Here is a 20720-nt window from a genome sequence, read left to right on the forward strand (position 1 = left end):
TTCTAATTATAACTTTGATACTCTCTTAGTGAGAGTGATTTTTTATTTTATTTTTAAAGTTTAAAGGTCCTACCGAAAAAAGAACAAGCTTTTTAATGATTTTGATGGAATGCTCTATTTTCTTTATATCCAAACTTTCCTTATTATACTTCTTTGTTTTTCAAGAAGATTAAATTATTAAACATTAAAGAAAGGGGGTTCGAACTTAACTTCTTCTTTTTCATATTTTATATATATATATATATATATATTTTTGGGACCAATGTAAATAAATGTAAAGAGGTTTTATGATATTTTAAAGATGCTTGAATAGGAAGGGGGTGTACCTTACATAAAGAAACAATTTTAGTTGATATATCGTTCATATAGGTGCCTAACATTTAGCTATATCATTACTTATACAAAACCCCATTTATATTAATAAAACGAAAAGCATCCCAATAACAAGAAAAATGAATTACTAACTTACAAGTTACCCTTTCTTTTTTGGGTTTTAAAAAGAAAGAGAGAGATTCTAAAGTGTAAACAATGATTTTTATTTAATGATGGGTAATCTAAATTGAACCCCGGCCCGGCCCCTTTAAGAAAGAGGTATGACTTCATTGCAAATGTCACAATCATATGTAATAGTAGAATTAAAATTTGATAAATGATGATTGTTTATTATAAGTATTCCGATAAATGATGATTTTTTTTTATAAGGGAGGAGGTAGCCCCATCGCTGTTTTGGACTTCCCGTTTCTTTTTCAGTCACTTTGATGCGGCTAACTGAACATTTTCAGTTGAAAGATTATGGTAGCAACCAAATCTCTTTCATTATTACTATTTTTTTCCTACTTGGATGGTAAATCTTGACATACTAATTAATTTGTCACTTTGCGGCTTTCTTTCTCATTTAAACAAACAATTAAAAGCTGTTCTCAAATAATTAAACAGTAAACTACTAAAAATGATTAGTTAATAATACCAACAGTTGGTAGACATTGACATTGGATTTTTAAATTATTGATACCAGAAAGGTATATATGCGAATTTCTCAAGATAATATTCATTTAATTACCGTTTTAAGAGTTGAACAATGCTTGGATTGATAAAATCATTCTACCTAGTGATGTTACAATATTATTCTATAATGTCAAAAGCTTGTATCTGTCCCTCTAGGAAAAATAAAAATAAAAATCTTGCATAACTAAATAATTACAGTAACTATAAATATAGATTGTTAAGTTGCCTTCTCAAGTTAGCAGCCGATTAGAATGTTGCAAGTTTCAGGCTCTCAGCTTGCCCTCTCTTGTTCAATTTGTGAACTCACTTACGAATTAAAATAAAAAAATTATATCCAGTATACAAAACTATCACTTTTGTAAAGTCTAAGAGAGATCATGGTAAGCACAACCTTACCCCAAATTATTTCAAAAGGCTAATCTCTTGACTTAAACTGGCCGGCTACCTATCAATTTTGGTGGAAGGAGCTTGCCATCGTACTAAGGCAGAAAATTATAAGAAAAACCTTGGCTTAGTGGGATTGTTCAAATTTCCATTATAGGAAGACTAATGGTAAGTGAAAAAAGAAAAAAGAAAATCACAAGAGGAACATTTCTATTAAATAGCAGAAATTTGAGAGAGAAAAATTGTATATAAAATAGAAATAATTTGTTTCACTTTTAATGTTTTATTTTATACATTAGCAATTATAGTATCCTATTTGTTTGAAGTTTATTTTATTTTTTTAATTTTTACAAATTATGATTTGTGAAACATAAAATGAAATATTCAAAATGTGATAAAGTATTTTGACCATCAAAGAGTTCAAAATAAAGTAAGCTACAAAGGTGCACCTAAAATACCACTGAAAATAAGAAATGAAGATAATAGAAATTAAAAATATAGAAATAAAAAGCGAAATTAGGGAAGGAGATATTTTAAGGTTGTGTGCATATATCAAGAAGGGAAAGTAGGTAAATAAAGGAAGTCCATCAAAGAAAATAAATAATTTAGAAAATAAAATCATGGATGGATCAAAGATTTCTGTCTCTTCATTAAAAATGACAGGTTTCTTTATAAGCCTCCAAATGGGTAGGTATACTTCGGCCAGCCCATAATCAATTATGGTTTCTTTTTACCCACGATTTTCACAGGCCCTTTGTTTGTTTATAACTTTCTCTCTTTTTCCAAAAGAGATATTGTTTATACTTTTATATGCTTCCTAATCGAGAGCCACTTAAGATTTTAAAAGATTGATGGACCCGATTCTGACCAAACCTGTACCTCTCTTGGATCAAAACTTTATGTGAAGAAAAATGAAAGAAATTAAGCCCATCAAAATTAACACTGTTTACCTTTAAAAAAAAAAAAAAAACCACTTGTAAGAGGCCAAGAGAGCATTAACACTAATGAAGTTAAATAACTATATAACTATTTTAGCTTACATAGCTATTTAGCTTCACCAAAATACAAAAATGCATATTACAATAGTAGAGGTATAGCTAAAATATTTTAGCTTCTTGTTACAATGCACAACTATTTATGGTTGTGCATTGTAGTAAAAAAAAAAAAAAAAAAAAAAAAAAATTCCTATTAAACTTCTTTCTCTTCTTTCATTAAAATAATATTTTCTCTTTTTTTTTTTTCCTTGCTCTCTCTCCGGCATCCCTCATCTCCTTTTTGCTTCGCCAGCCTGCTCGCTGGAGGTGGTGCTCTTAAAATTTATATAAAACCCACTAAATCAGACACCCAGCTACTAGAAAAACACTAGTAGATATATTATTTTATTGTGATGTTTGTTTATTGTAGTGGATATATTATTTTATTGTAGTAGATATATTATTTTATTGTAATGTTTATATTATTTTATTGTATTGAAAGCTAAAATAGATCTATTGTCGCTGGATGTTTTGTAAAATGAGTAGGTAAAATAGATAAAGTAACTTTTTGTGGTGTCAAATAGCTAAATTTTTAGCTTCACTGTTGTTAATGCTCTTAAATATAGCAAGGATAGATGAGTACAAATCCTTAAGCTTTGGCTATTCTATAAAGAAAGTTAAATAAATATATTGCAAGTTGTGATTGGTAAAATATAAAGTGGAACACAAAAAATAGTATAGAAGATTTGTATTTTGTATAAAGGGTTCCAAAGAGAGACCCCAATGAGCAATAATGATGGAAAAATTATTTTATACATCAGGTAATACTGCACTAAAAAAAAAAAAAAAAGTAATGGTTGATGGAAATAACTTCTCAATTAAGGAATCTGTAGAACTTTTACATGTAAAAAAAAAAAAAAAAAAAAAAAATTATGTGAAGAGGGGGGTATTGGCTCCCACATGCAGAGGATATGTTCAGTAAATTCAACACAGCATTAGACCTCCACATATATAATGAATTTATGTTTGATCTACATGAATAGTGGATTGAATCACTATATTGATCATCTGTCCATATGATATTGGCTATATGTCTAACATCCACAATTTAAAATTTTCTCTTCCTATTAAAACATTTTTTGGATCTATCATTTATATCCTGCAACCACTCACCGATTGCCATCATATCACTAGAAAACGTGTAACAAGTGGTGCTAAAAAGACTTTATATGAAAGCTAAATCTGTTTGTTACTTGCTACAATAACAAGCTCTGTCCAATGAAACAATACAGAACCAAAGAATCCGTCTAATTCATTTACACATCAACACAACCAATTTTACAATATAGAAGCCAGCAGCCAAAGCTGTGCCACAAATAATTAATTCAAGTATAAAAGAAAAACTAATGGAAGTATGTATGAAAACCAAAACAAAAAAAAACCAAAACCAACAACAAACAAAAAGGCCTAAGAGGCGTGATCATGAGGCTTTGAATTTTCCTTGATTGGAGACTGTAGGCCTCCTGGACGAGGAGACGGCTCGCCACCAGCAGGCATGTCGCTAATTGCAGCAAGAATTCGGTTAATACTTACAGACCGAGCTGGCTTGAAACTAAATGATCTCTTGGTGTCTTTGGAGAAGATGCTGGATGACTTTGAAAGTATGAGATACACCAAAGCTTGTACTAGAACAAACAAGGCCACCTTCATAAGCGTGTGTCCTAAATCACTTTCCATCATCATCATTCTTGTTGATAATGAGATTTTTGGACTGGGAGAGGCTAAAGTTTTGATCGAGTATGTGTGTTTGTGATAGCAAAAGAGAGGTGAGAAATGATGAATTGGATTTAGCAAAAGACCATGCACACAAGTCCTTATATAAAAGCTGGAAAGAGATTTGCAAGCCTTTCCTCTTTGACTATTGACTTAGCCGCCTCAAACTATCTTAACATTTAGTGTAAACCAAGCCAATTCATTACACGTGGTTAGGTGTTAGAAAGCAAAATGTCTAATAATTTAATTGACTGATTATAGTGCACCGATTTAGCCATCATCAAGCGTAATTGCAAACGTGACACCCACGTACGAAGAAGCTTTTGAACTTGAAGAGGTTAAAGCTTGAAGGTGGGAATTGGTCAATTTTGACATTAATTCATTCTAGAGGGGCTTTAAAAGTATATCCACCTTCATGTCCATGACAACCATATTCTAGATACCACGTGTTATCTGTTTATCCAATAAGCTTTGCGAAGAGTACGCGTAAGTCATCAAATGAAATGAGACCATTTGATAATGATCACAGACCGTAGGTGTCTGTGTACTGTAGTTCAAGTTATGTTTGCCTTATCTTTTGTGAAATTTGTATGGTAGGGTAGCATTGGCATCAATTATTGCAGTTACAGATGGTTATGTTTCATGTTTCTAATAGTCATTGTTAACCACACAATAAGGTAGCCAAATCCCTTTCCTGTTCTAAATTATTAAAAGCATATACAACCAACCTTAAAACATCACATGATTCACATTGCATTATTGGATTTAGATTTTAGAGTAAAGGAAAGAGCCGTGAAAGTGACGAGGACCACAACCATGCTGACCATGAACTTGGACAACAAGAGTCGCATACGACTGCCATTATATTTATGTGGCGCCACCTCACATTTCTTTGTCCCTTAGCTACACTTTTTCTCCTTGATAAGTATTGATGGGAATGACGATGCTGCATCCCTAGACGAAGATAACATTTAGTGACGGAGGAAGCATTCTTGACGAAGTCATCAGGAACAACGAGGAAAGCCATCGTCACTGACGAAGACAGAGAGTCACTCAATGCAGTCAATCAATGACTTGAGCGGTTACGAAATCAGCCCAGCAGACCGTTGGGAACCTCTTAAAAGTCTCATTATTGGACCAGGAGCGTTACTTGAGAAAGCATTTATCACCCCAACGGCTAGCCCCCAAGGTTGCAAGTATAAAGCTCCCACACAGTCAGTAAAAAGGTACGAGACATACACACCCAGAGATACATCTTGATTGACTATTATTTTTATTCTGACTTTGGCATCGGAGACGTTGTGGCAGGCACCACACCGGTGATCATTGTAGAGCATATTCTCTCGCACCACAAAGGATTCCATCCGCTCACTGTTACTGACGATCCTGTGCATCATCAAGTATTACAAGAATTTTTTTTTTTTCTAGGATCAAGTACCTGAAGAGCTGATTTTTAAAAAAAAGAGGTACCTAAGGAGTTTTAATTTTGTTCAATAAGATTCAAAATTGCTTATCTTAATAGAATTCGATCCTATTTGGGTTGAGTTTTTGAACTGACTGTATAACGGTCCTTTTGAAATGAAATTGCTCATTTCCAAAGAAGTCTCTTACTCTTTCACAAAGAAATTCCAAGTCAATATGATTGGAGTTGTACTACTTGCCTAATTCTTGGGCAAATCAAAACTCACATGCATAATCCTCTTGCATGGTTTGCAATGACATGCTGTGAGAGATTTTATTTATTTATTTTTATTTTTAAAAATTGATATGAACACCTGCACCTAGCGAGTCTTGAAGACATCACCTCACCCTTCATCCGATTATTATGGGAGAATAAGGAATTGCCAATTAATCTATAGCTCATTAGCACTGTGAAATAATTGTGAAGAAGAAAATGTATAAAACTCTATACTATGTGCCGGTTTGGATTCGGCGTTTGCGTTTTCATTTCAGCGGTTTTTTTTTTTTTTTTTTTTTTTTTTTTTTTTTTTTCATTCACGCGTTTTAGGGAGACAAAATTTATTTTTCATAACTGTAGCAGCACTGTTCACGCACTGTTAATGGAACCCACAACCACTTTATTCAGAAAAAAAAATTAAAAATGGATCCACGGTACTATTAACACATTTAAAAATTATTTTGTTACAGTGTTTTCAGTTTTTAGTTTCAACAAAAATAAGTTCAATGCAAACGGACCCTATATGTCCCTTCACATGCAACTCTTCTGTGTGTAGGAGCTATGAAGTGTTGGTCAAGCTATAGCTCATTGGTGGGGGAGAGAATTGAGTAGAAGAAAATGTTAGAAAATTTTATACACCTCTTCACAAGCAACTCTTCTTTGTGTAGTTGGATGACACCCATGACAGATCTTACCTAAATGGTTGGGGTTGGCCTGATGTTAATCAATCAGCTAAGTGTGTAGGAGTGTGTAGCTAACCCATCAACCTAACCCAACTCAACTCGTCGGGTTGGTGAGTCGATTTTTAGAGGTTGGTGGGTTGGGTTGGATTATGCAAAATTTTTTAATAGTGGGTTGGGTTGGGTTTAGGTCGTAATAATCACAAACCTACCTAACCTGACCCGACTCATATATATTTAAAATTCAAATTATATATATATATATATTATAATTAATAATTTTTTATTTAATTTTTTCTCTATTCAGCTCTTATATAAAACTCAATTATCTTGCAAACCTTAACAATCTTATTTCTCTCTCTACCACTTCCCATTCCCACTCTCCCCCTCCATTTATATTTGTTTATAATTGAGTTGGGATATTAATTCATGTATATTTTGTTTATTAATTCAGTTAGATATATTTTGTTTATAACTGAGTTGAAATACTAGTTCATTTATATTTTGCTTATCAACTCAGGTGGCAAGTGGAATAAATTTTTTTCTGCTCAATTTAATAATAATAATATTAATAATAATAAAAAAGGTTGGCCAACCCATGGGTTCAACTCGACCCAACCTAATTCATATGGGTTCGGTTGAACCCCTGTGATGGGTTGGGTTGAGTCAAAAAAGCTTATCAACGCGAACCATGCACACCCCTAGCTGAGTAGATGACAAAATCACATGGACCTCATATAAACATGTTGAGAGTTACAATACAAACACAACAGAATTTACTATAAAATCCGTAAGCCAAATTCTATTATTGTACAATAAAGAACGCAATGATGCAGTTGCAAAAGCAATTCTAGAGGGTGTATTAAAGTAAAAGGTAAAGTTCCATGGGTGGCATCAAAATAGTTATGCAAAGAAGTGAAATCATAAATAAACACTCAGATCAAAGCTTTACTGGTACACTAAAATAGCAACTTAACCTTCTGTTTTATTGAAATCGAAGGAGAGTTTGGTTTACATAATATTCAATTCAGTGAGAGAGAGAGAGAGAGAGAGAGAGAGAGAGAGAGAGAGAGGTATTGCACAATAGTCACACATAAAACCAGGTTATCATCTTATTGGGCGGTGCACTATACCTAGCAAAAATGGAACAGGAAAAAAGTACAATTATCCGTTGCAGATTTACACTTCATCAGAAGCTCTTCAATGACTGAATTCAGATTCTCCTAATAACAAATTATATACATTACCTGCAATAAGTTATAAGGACATCAAAATGAGATAGAAGTCAGTTGAAATGCAGCAAGAAGTAGAAATCAACCAAGACTATGTACATTATATGAGTAATTCTGATCTCTACATCTCCCATCTCTCTCAGATACAACTCGTGTCTTGTCACAGTTTTTGGGAAGATATTCCTGGGCCACCGGTGTTTATCCAATGAAAGGTAGTAGGTGACAGATGATACAAAATTATGTTTACTTTGCAACATAGAAACGCATACACATGATGATTTCTTGATCTGTTTGCATAGAATTCAACTTAAAGTTGATACAGGAAAGCACATAACTAAAATAGATCTATATTTTATAGAAATGTACCATCCTGACATAACACCGAATTGGTGGAAATCTTCAAACTGGTGATAAAGCATTTCAAGTTGCTCTGACCAATCAAACTAATCTCAGCAAGAGCTGAGATAAAGGGATGTTGATTATCAAACAGAGTAGCAGAAATATTATAAAAAAAAAAAACTCAATGTGTCAATTAGCAAATACAAACTAATGAGCAGACTGAAAATACATCCAGACTTAAGAAATTCCAACATAATTACTGAATTAAGCCATAAAAATGCCAGAACTAGATATATGGCAACAACTTGATCCCAAACACAGCCTACTTAATATGTATAAAGCCTGTCTCCCATCTCTCTCAGATACATTGCTTGCCTTGTCACAGATTTTTAGGTGAATATTTAGAGACGCCAGAGTTACCTATTGCATCTAAACAAGAAAGGACTAATGAAATAAATGAAAAAAAAAAAAAAATCATTTTCACATTTGCAAAATTCAGAAAAGAATAATGTCTTCATTTGGTTGGCTCAAAGTAACTTCAAGTTTTAATTTTGTGCGAGCATACATTTGATGTGAGTTTTATAGAAATGTACTATCCTGATTTAAGTTGGAGGACAACTCCAAACTGGAACTCTGGACCAATTGGACTAATGAAAGCTCTTGAGCTACAATATAGATGGTTGTTGATGATCAAATGAAGTGGTTGAGAAACCATCAATAAAGTAAAAAAATATAAACCAGAAAGAATAATGAAGTTGAATCCAAAATACAAGAAGGGCATATAGACGCTTCCCACAGCTGTTTGATGAAATACAAAACTGTACGGCAGATGTGCTGGTGGAAAAGTCTTCTATTACAAGTGCTACAGAACAGCCACACTCATTACTACCGCTGCAACAATTACTACTACTACTACTACTATTACCCCTTTTTTTGGTGGGTTTCTTTCCCTTTACCTCATCTCCTCACGTTTATTTGCAATCTCCCACAAACCCCCAACCGCTCCTCTTCAACCATTATATCTTCCAATACATTTAGGACCTTTCCTATTTTATATTCTCAGTACCAAAGTATTTATATAGCAAAGAGAAGGAAGAAAGTTGAAAGCTGTTCTTTAAGGGGGAGCCAGAGAAAGTAGCAGCAGCATAAGGAGCGGCAATCAAATATCATCACAATGAATTGCTCAACTATGAGTAGTAAAAAAAATTTCAAATTTGTTCACAATTTTTCATTTTGATATTGCTGAACAACAAATGTACCCCAAGCCCAAGGGTGAGGGTCAGTGTAATTTCAGAGGGAATTAGAATAAAAAAGGCATTACAGTGCACAGACATGACCGTTATTATAATTCAACTGCTGCTGCACTACACATACCAATAAATTCCCCATTGTGCCCATCTTTTTTCATTGCTCTTCGTACTTTTTTATTAGCTCCATTAGTGTTCAGACTTATTTTTCATCAGACAGAAATAAGGCATCATAAACACATGCTTTTAGATGCAATATTTGAGAACATTCTTGGAAACATCTACAGCAACTTTATCATTAAGGTACAGGAAAACCATAGGGAACCATAAATTTATCTTTCTAAAAGTGTTAGAGATATATTATTTACCTAATTGGAACCATAATACTCTGTGAGTTGACAAAAAAATATAATCAAACCTGAAATTTAGGTATCACTACTTCCATTACTTCAAAGCATAATAAACAATTGTTATATATTGGCCAATAAACTACCAAGCATCAGATGCTGCACAAGAAGCATAACCCATCAGACAACCAATTTCAACAAAAAACACAAATTTCTCTCACAGCTTCAAGAACTCTAGTCATATAACTAGAAAATGAGAATTAACTTAAAGGTTGGGTTGCTTGGTAATAGATTCAACAAATTGCACAACTATGAGTAATAAGATAAAAAAAATTGATCACCTATGAGCTTAATCTACGGCAAAGTATAGTTACTGGAAGCCGTAACCACTGGGGTAAAACAAGTATTGATTCTAGTACTTGAAAATAGATAGTCAACTTAGAAACCTTGAAAATGCCTAACAAATAATTCTTCACACTTTTAAAGCTATATTGAATTATACTAGTAGGAGTATAGTTAGTAAGGCCACATTTCCGCTTCATATACATAATCATTATTTTAAAGCTGGTTTCTTTATCTAGTGTCAGCAGCAGAATTGTGTGAAACAACAAGTTATGGTCTTTTGGAAGGCATGAAAATATCTTTGTTAATACTTAATACCCAAGTAAAGTTGTTTATATTAATTTTCCTTTTCAGAGTGAACCTTTCCTGCTATTCAAAAGACAGAAAACACACGTGGAGGAAGAAGAGGAATTAAATACTAGAATAGCATGGATAGAGGCAAAGCTATATGCGTGGCTTTGAGTTATGCAGCTGATCTAATGAAAGTGTTTTACTTTTATCATGAACAAAAAGCAAAGGCCTGTAATTCCCACATACAAAAATTGTTGAAAAATAATAAAGACGTGAACTTTGGTAGAGAAAATCAAAGACCGAAATTGGAAAATTGAAAAATAAAAAGACCCACCAGGAAATTAAGGTAGAATGATATGAGCATTGTGGTCATTGTCATTAAGGCCCAAATGTTGATCACCAGAAGCAGCAGCAGCAGCAACCATGGTTTGTCTGCGGGCAATGTGCCTGAGAGTGTTGGTAAAGCCAAGCCAATCCTGTTCCTGCTCCACCTCATCGTGGAGGAAATCTAGAAAGGAGAGTGTCCCGGTAGTGGCGGCGGCGGCGGCGGCGGCGGTAGTGGGGAGTTGGAAGCGGCAGAGAGGGCATGAGTTGTGGGAAGAGAGCCAGGGGAGAATGCATTGAGAATGGTAGAGATGGGAGCAAGGGAGCTGCTTGGCTTGGGAGTGGAGGAGAAGGTCGTCCTTGCAAATGGCACAGAGAAGGACTGGGTCCGAGTCCAGCATGGATGAGGAGATGGTGATGGTGGAGAGAGAAGAGGAGTCAACGTGGTTGTTGTTGTTGATGTTGTCTTCTTCGTTGTGGTGGAGGAGGAAAAGGCGGTGGAGGAGGGTGGGGTTGTCAAGAAAGTAGGAGTCTTGTTGTTGGGTAGTTGTTGTAGCTATGGTGGAATCCATGAGCTCGAGGAAATCGCTACTGTTGCAGTGAGGACATTGGGAATGGGAAAGAGAAAGAGAGATCAAATTAACGCTCATGTCACATTCATGGCACCAGTATGTGTATGTTTGCCTTTGCATCTCTTCTTCTTCTTCGGTCTCAGGAAGCCCAGCAGCCATTCTGGTGTCGGTGGCGCATCTGGTGCTGTTCATGCTGCTAGGTGCTAGGTGCTGAGGCTGGTGCTGGCCTCAACCTCACGACTCAGGAAGAGAGGATATTCTCTCTCTTTTTCTCTACTATTTTCTACCTAATATTTTTCATAAAGTAAATTGACAATAGTAAGGAGTATTTTTCAGTTTTAGTACTACATTGTGTGGTGATAGTGACGGTGACGGTGGGTGTGGGGGCGGGATGGATTAGAAATTGGAAATTGGGAAAATTGAAGGAGAGAAAGATAACACACTTTTCTGTAATCTGTTTTGTATTGTTTTGTTTTGCTTGGTTTGGTGGGTTTATTTTTGATAGGGGAAGTGGGTCCCATTTTCCATAAAGAAAGGAGAGATAGATAGGAAGTTTCAATGCATCTATGGTAGGTCGGTCAGCTGTATCGTAAGTGGTGGAGTGGAATAGGGTAGGGAGAGGGAATTGTGGACTGGTGGAGGGTCTCATTCTTTAAATCTAAAAAAAAAAATACTATATGCTAGGAATAGGAATGCTTAGCTTAATGCTATTCACCTTCACTGTTGAGTTGACTGTGGTTTTCTTCGGCATTTTAGCATAAATTTATGAATAATTTAGGAACAAAGCACCGCCAAAGTTATTTTTATTATATCTTGAGTTTGACAAACTCAAGTTCTAAGTGGAACTCAAGTTTACTAAATTTGAATTCCAAACATTATGACAATTTGATCAAATGTAACGCTTAAAACTCAAATTTTGCTTAGAACTCAAGTTTCACTCGGAACTTGAGTTTGACAAATTTGAGTTTCAAAAAGATGCTACATATCTAAATAACTTTGGACTTTGGTTAGATGCTATTTTGCAAAATTTTCCCTTTTCTTGCATTATTTTAAGAGAAATGTTATGTTCATAATAAATCCTAAGTGGCAAATTGTTACGGATTGTTATTATTGGGGTAAAAAAGTAATCTCAGTGATAGGTTCAAATTTGAACCACTTACAATTAATCATATATGATTTGTTGTAAAAATATTGTAGACCCAAAAGTAACATTGGTCTTATTTTAAGGTAGTGTAACGTATAGATACGAATAAATGAAATCGTGGTAACAAGAAGCGTCGCTTTGGCCGAGTGGTTAAGGCGTGTGCCTGCTAAGTACATGGGGTTTCCCCGCGAGAGTTCGAATCTCTCAGGCGACGTTTTTTCCTTTTAATCTTCACCTTCTTCTCATTCCCAATGCCAAAAGGGGCGCTCTCGCTCTCTCTCTCTCTCTCTTAATACTCGCTTAACCTTTTACTATTTTGGGCTCCTATTTCTCTCTTTATCATCTTCCTTCTTCACACTTCTCTCTCTATCATCATATCTTATAATCAAAGTTAAAACCTTTAATCAAGTTTCAACTAACTTCAATCAAAGGTTAGATCTTTCTCTTTCTATTACTGCTTCATGTTGCTTTAGTCTTTATTCTCGCATTTATTTTTTTTACTTTCATTACATCATTATAGAATCTCACACACCCTTCAAATCTCAAAAAGTAAATAAATTAGAGTCTCTGATGTTCATATGGTTTATGCTTTCTCAGATGCTCCTATATGTAAGAATAAGATTCTCAGTTAAATCCCCTTTTGGGTTAGGTATTAATTTTGATTAATGTAGCCATTAGGGAGTGAGACTGGGTCTGAAATTTTTATACCCATTCTATTGCAATTAACCATTATCTTTAGTGCTTAGATACCCTATCCCATGTGCTCATGTGCCCACCTCTCACATGCTTTTAGGTTCAAGGTATTTGGATCCTAAAACATACATGTGAGAGTCAATGTGCACCCTTGGTGGAGGGTACTTCAAGCAACTGGCTTTCTTTTATTTTGTACTGCCAGAACAATAGGAAAGGGTGGAGTGAATTGGTACAAACATAGATTGATTCTGTTAGAATATATTAGGATATTACCATAAATACATAGATTATGGTTTTATATAATACAATAGGCTATCGTGTCTGTTGTGTTTTTATATATATCATGTTCTACGAATTTATGGTAATGTCTTAATATATTCTTATACCTTCTATTATTCAATTCCTAGTATCTCATCCCTTCTACTATTGGAGCATTGTTAGATAAGTGAGTGTAATGGATATAACCCCATTTTGTTATGGTTTGAGTATCTACTATGGAATTTCTGCTATTGACTTATTGTTATTAGTTTATGGTTTTTGGATTCTCAATTGGTAACTTGTAGAGGCAGTGAGGATGATGTCAATACCATCAAACTATGAAAGCTTTAAGGCTAGTAGATGTCATAAGAAATGATTACTCTTTGACCCCTTTTTCTTAAACTCTATTTACTTTGAATAGTGTTTTATGTTTTGCATTTGATTTCTTCCTTGTGCTATTCCTAGACTGCATGTGTTATGACATGTTTACTAAGACTTTTTCCTTGATGCATCTGAAGTGTCCTGTATTGAATGTTGGTTTGATCATTTATATTACTAATGTGAGAAAAAAAATTATTTAATAGCAGTGCTGTGGTGGTGGATTAACTTTCCATACATAAGAGATTTTCTCCTTGATGATTACTGTCAAAAGAAAATAGATTTTACACAAATTGGTGGTGGGTGTTGACAAATTACTTGGTATGGTTTTTTTATTACATGATCAACTAGTTCTATTCACATGTTAGGACACAATGTCACATGTATGCATTCTCTGATTCGTATGCTTACTTGTAAATGAAAAGATTGGAATTAGTGGTTGGACAATAGAGTTTGTGTTTACATAAGCTTGAGCTCTTTGAATTGTCTCCATGTACTCATATTCATAGCCTATTGGCTTTAAGCTGGAATTGTTTCACAGTGTCTGTATGAATTCCTACAAATCTATTGGCCTTGTTTCGGTAAAATGTGTTGAAAAAGTGGAGAAATTAAGAGTCTCATTAATTTAAGCAAATCTCCATGATAATGTTCCATTGTCTTGTCATTCTGCATCATTTGTTATCTAAGCTGTTGAGCTTATATAGCATTGATGACATTAAAAACAAGATCAAATCAGTTCTGCTCATGAGTTCTCTGTAATCCATGGAAAACCCATAGTTTTTCATTTTAGGTTAAGCTTAAGTTCAGCCTCGTTGTATGGTTTATGATTTAAAATGAAATTATTTCATACTTAAGTGTGAAGAGTATTTGAATCTATGTAGTTTAGAATGGTTGGTCTTATCTATTGGTAACTTAAATTCTTTTTCATTTCCTGGGAAAGATGATGTTTTGCAATTATATATATATATATATATATATATCTTTTAAAAAGTATGTTGTTTTGCAAACATAATCACTCTTTTTTTTAAAAAAAATTTGCTTCTTATCTCACTAATGACCAATACTCTGCTTCCAGTATCCATATGGGCTTGGTTTCAATTTTATAATGGAATAGTCTTTCCTTAACTATAGATCATTCTTTTTTATCAAAATTTATTTGTGCTGATTGTGTATTTACATTTTTTCAAAAAGAAGGCTATTGATCAATAAAAATACTTTTTTTTTTTTTTGATATGAAAACATTCACTTTCATTCAACATGAAATTGAACACCAACAGAGATGACAACCAGCAGAAAAAAAACAACTAAATACAATCATTTTGGATTAGTTGAGAGATCAAGGAAGGATGAGTCCCTTTCCAAACCTTCGATTCTTCTCTTTTTCTGGCCTCCTGCGCTAACTCATGCGCAACTCTGTTGTAGTTCCTTTTCACATGGTTTAAGCTCCAGCTAATAAAGTCCTTAAGGCTGAGAATTATACCATGAACTAAATGACCAAGGCAGCCACCAATTTCACCCTTGTCTATGCTTTGAATTACTGCCAATGCATTAGACTCAATAATGATATTTGTTGGGTTTTGTGGAGCCTAGTTTGTTTGATCTGGTTTGACGACCTGACTTGACCCGAATAATATTGCGTGGTTTTAAATGGGAGATTTATTGAGGCTTAGTCAATGGAGCGGAGGCTTGGCCCAAGCCAGAATTTTTGGGCCTGTTTTGTATATATATAGAAATTGACTTTGGTCATTAGGGTTTTAGAGGTGGTATTGCCGTGTTTTTGAGAGTGAGAATATCTATAGCCGCATTTTGTATTTTTCCCTGATAATAATGAAATTCTTGCAACTCTGTGGATGTAGGCAAATTGCCGAACCACGTAAATATTGTCTTGTGCGTGTGATTGCTTTCTTTGGCGTGTGTTTTCTCTATTTTTTTTGTTTCTCACAGGTTGAGATTTTGGTGAAATTCCCTTCAAAATTTGATATCTTCAACTCTTTTGCAAGCAAAATACCTATTTCAACAGCCAGCAACTCCACTTCCATCACTGAGAACAGACCAACGAGATATTTAGAGCAAGCAGCAATAACCTTTCCTCTAAAGTCCCTAATGACCACGCCAACCCCAGAATTTCTTCCTTGCTCAGAAGTGGCTCCGTCAACATTGATTTTAATGGCCCCATGAGGTGGAGTTTCCCACTTGCCGCTCTCCACAATCCGATGTAGGAGCTGACTTCTCCTATTTCCATGAACATCTTTCAAATAATCCATAGCAAAATTCCATATCTGATAGGGGAGTTGACAAGTGTATTCAAACACAATCTGATTCCTGTTATACCATATCACCCAAGCCGCCACAAAAAAAGTTTCCAAATTCGTGGAGGTCCCAGCCTCAATAATTTCAAGAGCTGAGTCAGAAACATCCCAATGATTAGACACCAGATTTACAGGGCAATCTTTCCAAAAGTCTCACACTCTTTTGGCCACCTCACAATCAATTAAAGCATGGGAAATGGTTTCTGGAACTCCATCACAACCCGGACAGAGCACACCATCATTAATTCCTCTCGTCTGCAAGTTAACCTTTGTTGGAAGCCCGTTAACACAGGCTCGCCAAGCAAAATTTTTTATCTTCTCTAGCATGTTCAGGTGCCAAATCTTCTTCCAGAGAGAGGCCCTGCTGTCCCCATCCGAGCATTCCCCTTGGGACATGATCATTCCTTTTCTTGTGAGTTGCGTTGAAAATTTGTAAAGTTTAGAGGCAGTGTAATCCACACTTATTTCACTACCCGACCACTGTATTTGTCATTTCGTTTGTGCACTGGCACACTAGTGACCATAGGACACCTTGCATATAGTGAGCGTTTGGGGGAGCTGAAACTTGCGTTTCAGCTATGCGTTTTCATGACTTTTTTTTTTTTTTTTCTCTGCACGTGAACAGTAAAATTACTGTGCAGGGAAAAAACACTATTTACGTACTGTTTACATACTGTTCATGAGTCCCACAATACTATTCATATATTTAAAAATTATTTTACTACAGTGTTTTTAGTTTTCAGTTTTCAGTTTTCAGTTTCAATAACAATAAGCTCAATCCAAACGGACCCATAGGTGCAGTTTGGATAGCATTGAGATGGCGTTTGCGTTTTAAGTCTGCGTTTTCTCCCTTTTATTTTTTTTGCTTCAGTCGTAGTTGTTGACCAAGTACACAGTAAATAGTACATCTGTGCATTGTTCATGAGTCTCACAAACATCAATTTTCAACAATTTTTTTCATTAAAAATGGATCTCACAGTAATATTTACACATTTAAAAATTATTTTGTTACAGTATTTTTAGTTTTAAATTTCAGCAAAATAAGTTCTATCCAAACAGACCCATAGAAAAGGAATAGTCTTAATCCACAGACGTGAAGTTGTGTTAGAATAATAGTCTATTCCTAAAAGTTAGGTGTTGGAGTCATGAACAACTTAGAACCTGCTTGGATAACATGAAAACTGAGTTATCACTTAGGGTCTGTTTGGATAGAACTTATTTTGCTGAAACTTAAAACTTAAAACTTAAAACACTGTAGTAAAATAATTTTTAAATGTGTGAATAGTACCGTGGGATCTATTTTTAATGAAAAAGTTGATAAAAAGTGTAATTTGTGGGTTCGTGAACAGTACATATGTGCACTGTTCACGGCAGAAAGTCAACAATTGCGGTTACTGTTCATTGAACAGTAACCACAATACTCCAAATGAAAACACGTGAAAAAAAAAAAAAAAAAAAAAACAGAAACGCAAAATGCTAAGCCCAAAAGCAAAACTCAGGAACCAAACACACACTTAATTTTCATGATGTATCATTCAAAATTTGTGAGCCCCACAAATGATGTAGTGTTTGACTTTAGTTTTAGATATTTGTTTTAGAAACTCAAAATTTTAAGTTTGGACGATGGAAAACAAAAACAAAGGGCCATTTGATACGATACTTTTTCAATTTTTAAAAATAATTACATATATCTTTATATATTTTTTATTACACGTATTTTAAAAAAATACACATACGATTTCAGATATTTTTGTAAATATTTGATAATTTTGAGACCCACTTGATAATTTTGAGACCCACGTTCAGACAAGACCACACAGGGCTCAAACATCTTTATTCTATCTCACTTTTTCTCTCCACCGAACTGATATTTCTTCTCTCCCTCTCCTCTTTTCTCTTTTCTTTCTTTCTTTTCTTCTTCAAGCTGGGTTCCTTCAGCTGCTTCTTTTGCTTTTGGTTCTTCACGGCTGGGTTCTTTAATCTTCTTTTTTTTGTTTTTTGTTTTTTGTTTTTTGTTTTTGTTTTTCACTCTAGTTTCTTTTCTCAGCTTCTTATTATTCTTCTTCATTCTTTCTTTTTCTTCACGCGATGATGGCAGAGGGCTTCGATTTTTGGGCTTGGAGTTGTGGATTTTGTGGGGTAATTTTTTCTGGTATTTTTTTTTTTATTTTCATTATATATATGTGAAAGAATTTGCTGTGATGTTGATGGTGTTGGTGGATCTGCTTGGTGGATGGGTTTGATTTTTGGTGATTTGTACGGTGGTGGATGCAAAACAATGGCGGTGGGTTGGGTTTTTGAGAATTGCAATTGGTGGGTTGTGGGTTGTTGGAGGTGCTAAGAGGCCGAAAATGGGAGGAGAAAGGTTTCAATGTTTCAGGCTTCCTGAAAGAGGAGAGGAAAAAAAAAAAATGAAAGAGATGGAGGAGAGAGACATGTTACCGTTCTGATCTGCACAGTACATGAGCTTCATCACTTTGTCAAAATTTTGAGTTAAGCTCGCCCAGATTTGAAACCAAACAAAAATAAGATAAGAGTTAAGGAAAAAGTAGAGATAGAGATTTGAGTCTATGAAAACTGAGTTTGAGTGATAAGAATTTTGTACTTGCTCACTTATTTAGATTAGATAAAAATATTGCACATAATAGAGAGAAAGACTACACGAAGAACATCACTCATAATATGCATATATATACATAATTTATTTATTTTTCACCAAAAAAAAATGCATATATATAGTGGAAACTAGAAACCCAGCCCAGAAGAAGCATCTGCAATGCATAGCAGTGAGATTGGATTGGATAAGATTGTTAAGGAATGATGAGGAGTAGGACTAGAAGGAGGCCTTAGAATTAGACTTAGAAGCCTCAAGATCTGCAGCCTTTTTAAGCAAACTTTCATCACCATCCTCAAGAGCCATCTGAATGGGACAGGACCCAAGCCCATCAGCAATAGCAAGCATGATCTTCTTCATCTCTGCCCTGAACTCCTCCACATCCACAGTCCCACTGCGATCACAGTCAAACTTCTCGAATATGGAGTCGTAGAGCTGGGATAGCTGATCCGGAGTGGTCACCACATCGATGCCGAAGTGGGTCTCCAGGAGCCTCATGGACTCAAAGGCCTTGCGGAGCTCGCCGCGCGAAAGAACACCATCGTTGTTGAGATCGAAAGCTGCAAACCTCTCTTCCACGCTCTTCTTGAACTGAGCCTCATCGCTCACAAAGTCACGCACCGTTGATCCATCTATTATCACCACCCCCATCTCTTTCTTACTTTCTCTTTTCTCTCTCTCTCTCTCTTTCTCTTTCAATATGTTTGTATGGCTAACAAAGTAGTAAAGACAATATAAGAGCTTGTGAAGATAGACATGAGTGAGTTTGTATGAGGTGGTTGAAGGTTGTGGAAATTACGTAAATGCAATGGTTTTGGTTGGTGGAATATTCACGAGGAGCTATCACTGTGGTCTTTGGCAAATACGTGGGGAGCAGCGAATCTTACACAAATATCTATAGGTGGATTACAAGCTGGAATTTGGCCCGTTGATTTATCAAGATTGTGGATGAGGATGAGACTCTAGACAACGACATTTTTATCTAGTTTTGTCTCCCGAGTACTCCAAAAGAGCGTGTGATAAAAGTAAAAGATTAATCATGAGTCTCTAGATTTACTACAAATTTTATAACTACTGAGATGAGAGGGTAGATTGTGATTATTATTATACAATGAAGTTGATGTTTTAGGTGGTTTTAAGTGAAAATAATGTTGTTTTAATTACCGTCTTTGCCTCAAATGTTTTGATTAAAGTTGTGAAATTTATTGTGTTTTTCTACCAAAACAAGAAGAAAATAAATTATTGTTTAAAAATGAAAGGTAAAAATGAAGAGAAATGGTGGGGAAGGACAAAACATGCATGCGCGTGCACGCGAGAAAAAGGAAATTGTGGACTATTTATCACTAATTTACTAATTTACTTTTGAGATTGTGGGTGATGAAGTTCAATCTCAAGTGAGTTTTTACAATTTCTTAAAAAATAAAAACCCAATTGAAAAGTGAAAACCTCATCTAAAATCTGCTTGAATGAAACATCAATACAAGTTGTCTAATATATGAAGGGAATTTATTTTCTAATTGATCTAATATAAAACTTAAGAAGCATCTTTGATGTTGTTTCCACTACTGAATATTTTGATTAAGTGCTATTTTGGTTTTGGTAATGGAAGCGGTCAATTTTTCTTGTAGAAGCTGATTTGAACGTGTTGGTCATTGGTTCAAGAGAATGTGATAAGTGATAACATCATATTGATGTAATCTAGGTGAATAGATTAACTGGATTGTTTGTAGAGAGACAAAAGGGTATAGCGAATTAGTTTGCATACAAGGAAAGGTAGGTTCCTTTCGTTTTCTAATTTTTGTCTATGCTTACACATTAAAGCACAAATAATATGCTGTTAGCCGTTTGCTGAAATGAAGCGAGATGAAACCGTTTTTGACTTTTATAACATGGTCCTTAGTCCTTCCCAAAAAAAGCCAACACTTGTTCAAAATACAGTTTTTATGTGGTCGTAATCTCAAAATTGTGATATCGTATACCCAATTTTATTGAAATTAATGCTACAATTGATCCTACATTGCTTATTGCTTGTTAATGCATATATTTAGAGTCTATTTGAAATCTGCTTATTTTGCTAAAATGGAAATTTTTTTGTTGAAAATATTGTAGATAAAAGTAAAAGTTAGTTAAAATAGT

At 34.7% G+C, this 20720-nt stretch overlaps 3 protein-coding genes and 2 non-coding genes across 5 annotated transcripts; 2 read left to right on the plus strand and 3 right to left on the minus strand.

Annotated features, from left to right (window-relative positions):
• Positions 1 to 3575: 3575 nt before the first annotated feature.
• LOC115987206 lies at positions 3576 to 4249 on the minus strand. The gene has a single exon (XM_031110709.1). The coding sequence runs from the start codon at positions 4107 to 4109 to the stop codon at positions 3831 to 3833; it is 279 nt and encodes a 92-aa protein (XP_030966569.1). The 5' UTR covers positions 4110 to 4249; the 3' UTR covers positions 3576 to 3830.
• A 3205-nt stretch (positions 4250 to 7454) lies between these two features.
• Positions 7455 to 11645, minus strand: LOC115984239 (E3 ubiquitin-protein ligase RNF6-like). The gene is made up of 2 exons (XM_031107208.1): positions 10627 to 11645; positions 7455 to 7741 (listed from the first exon to the last, which is right to left on the minus strand). Exon 1 carries the CDS (start codon positions 11378 to 11380, stop codon positions 10634 to 10636), a length of 747 nt encoding a protein of 248 aa, XP_030963068.1. The 5' UTR covers positions 11381 to 11645; the 3' UTR covers positions 7455 to 7741; positions 10627 to 10633.
• Positions 11646 to 12464: 819 nt separating this feature from the next.
• Positions 12465 to 12546, plus strand: TRNAS-GCU. The gene has a single exon. It is a non-coding gene; the product is annotated as a tRNA-Ser (tRNA).
• Positions 12547 to 13588: 1042 nt separating this feature from the next.
• On the plus strand, positions 13589 to 13674 carry LOC115988215. Its single transcript, XR_004091390.1, has one exon. It is a non-coding gene; the product is annotated as a small nucleolar RNA snoR116 (small nucleolar RNA).
• A 4892-nt stretch (positions 13675 to 18566) lies between these two features.
• Positions 18567 to 19457, minus strand: LOC115984240. Its single transcript, XM_031107209.1, has one exon. The coding sequence runs from the start codon at positions 19233 to 19235 to the stop codon at positions 18804 to 18806; it is 432 nt and encodes a 143-aa protein (XP_030963069.1). The 5' UTR covers positions 19236 to 19457; the 3' UTR covers positions 18567 to 18803.
• Between the last annotated feature and the right edge of the window lie 1263 nt (positions 19458 to 20720).

This window comes from Quercus lobata, chromosome 4 (genome assembly GCF_001633185.2).
Source record: "Quercus lobata isolate SW786 chromosome 4, ValleyOak3.0 Primary Assembly, whole genome shotgun sequence".
Classification (NCBI taxonomy): domain Eukaryota; kingdom Viridiplantae; phylum Streptophyta; class Magnoliopsida; order Fagales; family Fagaceae; genus Quercus; species Quercus lobata.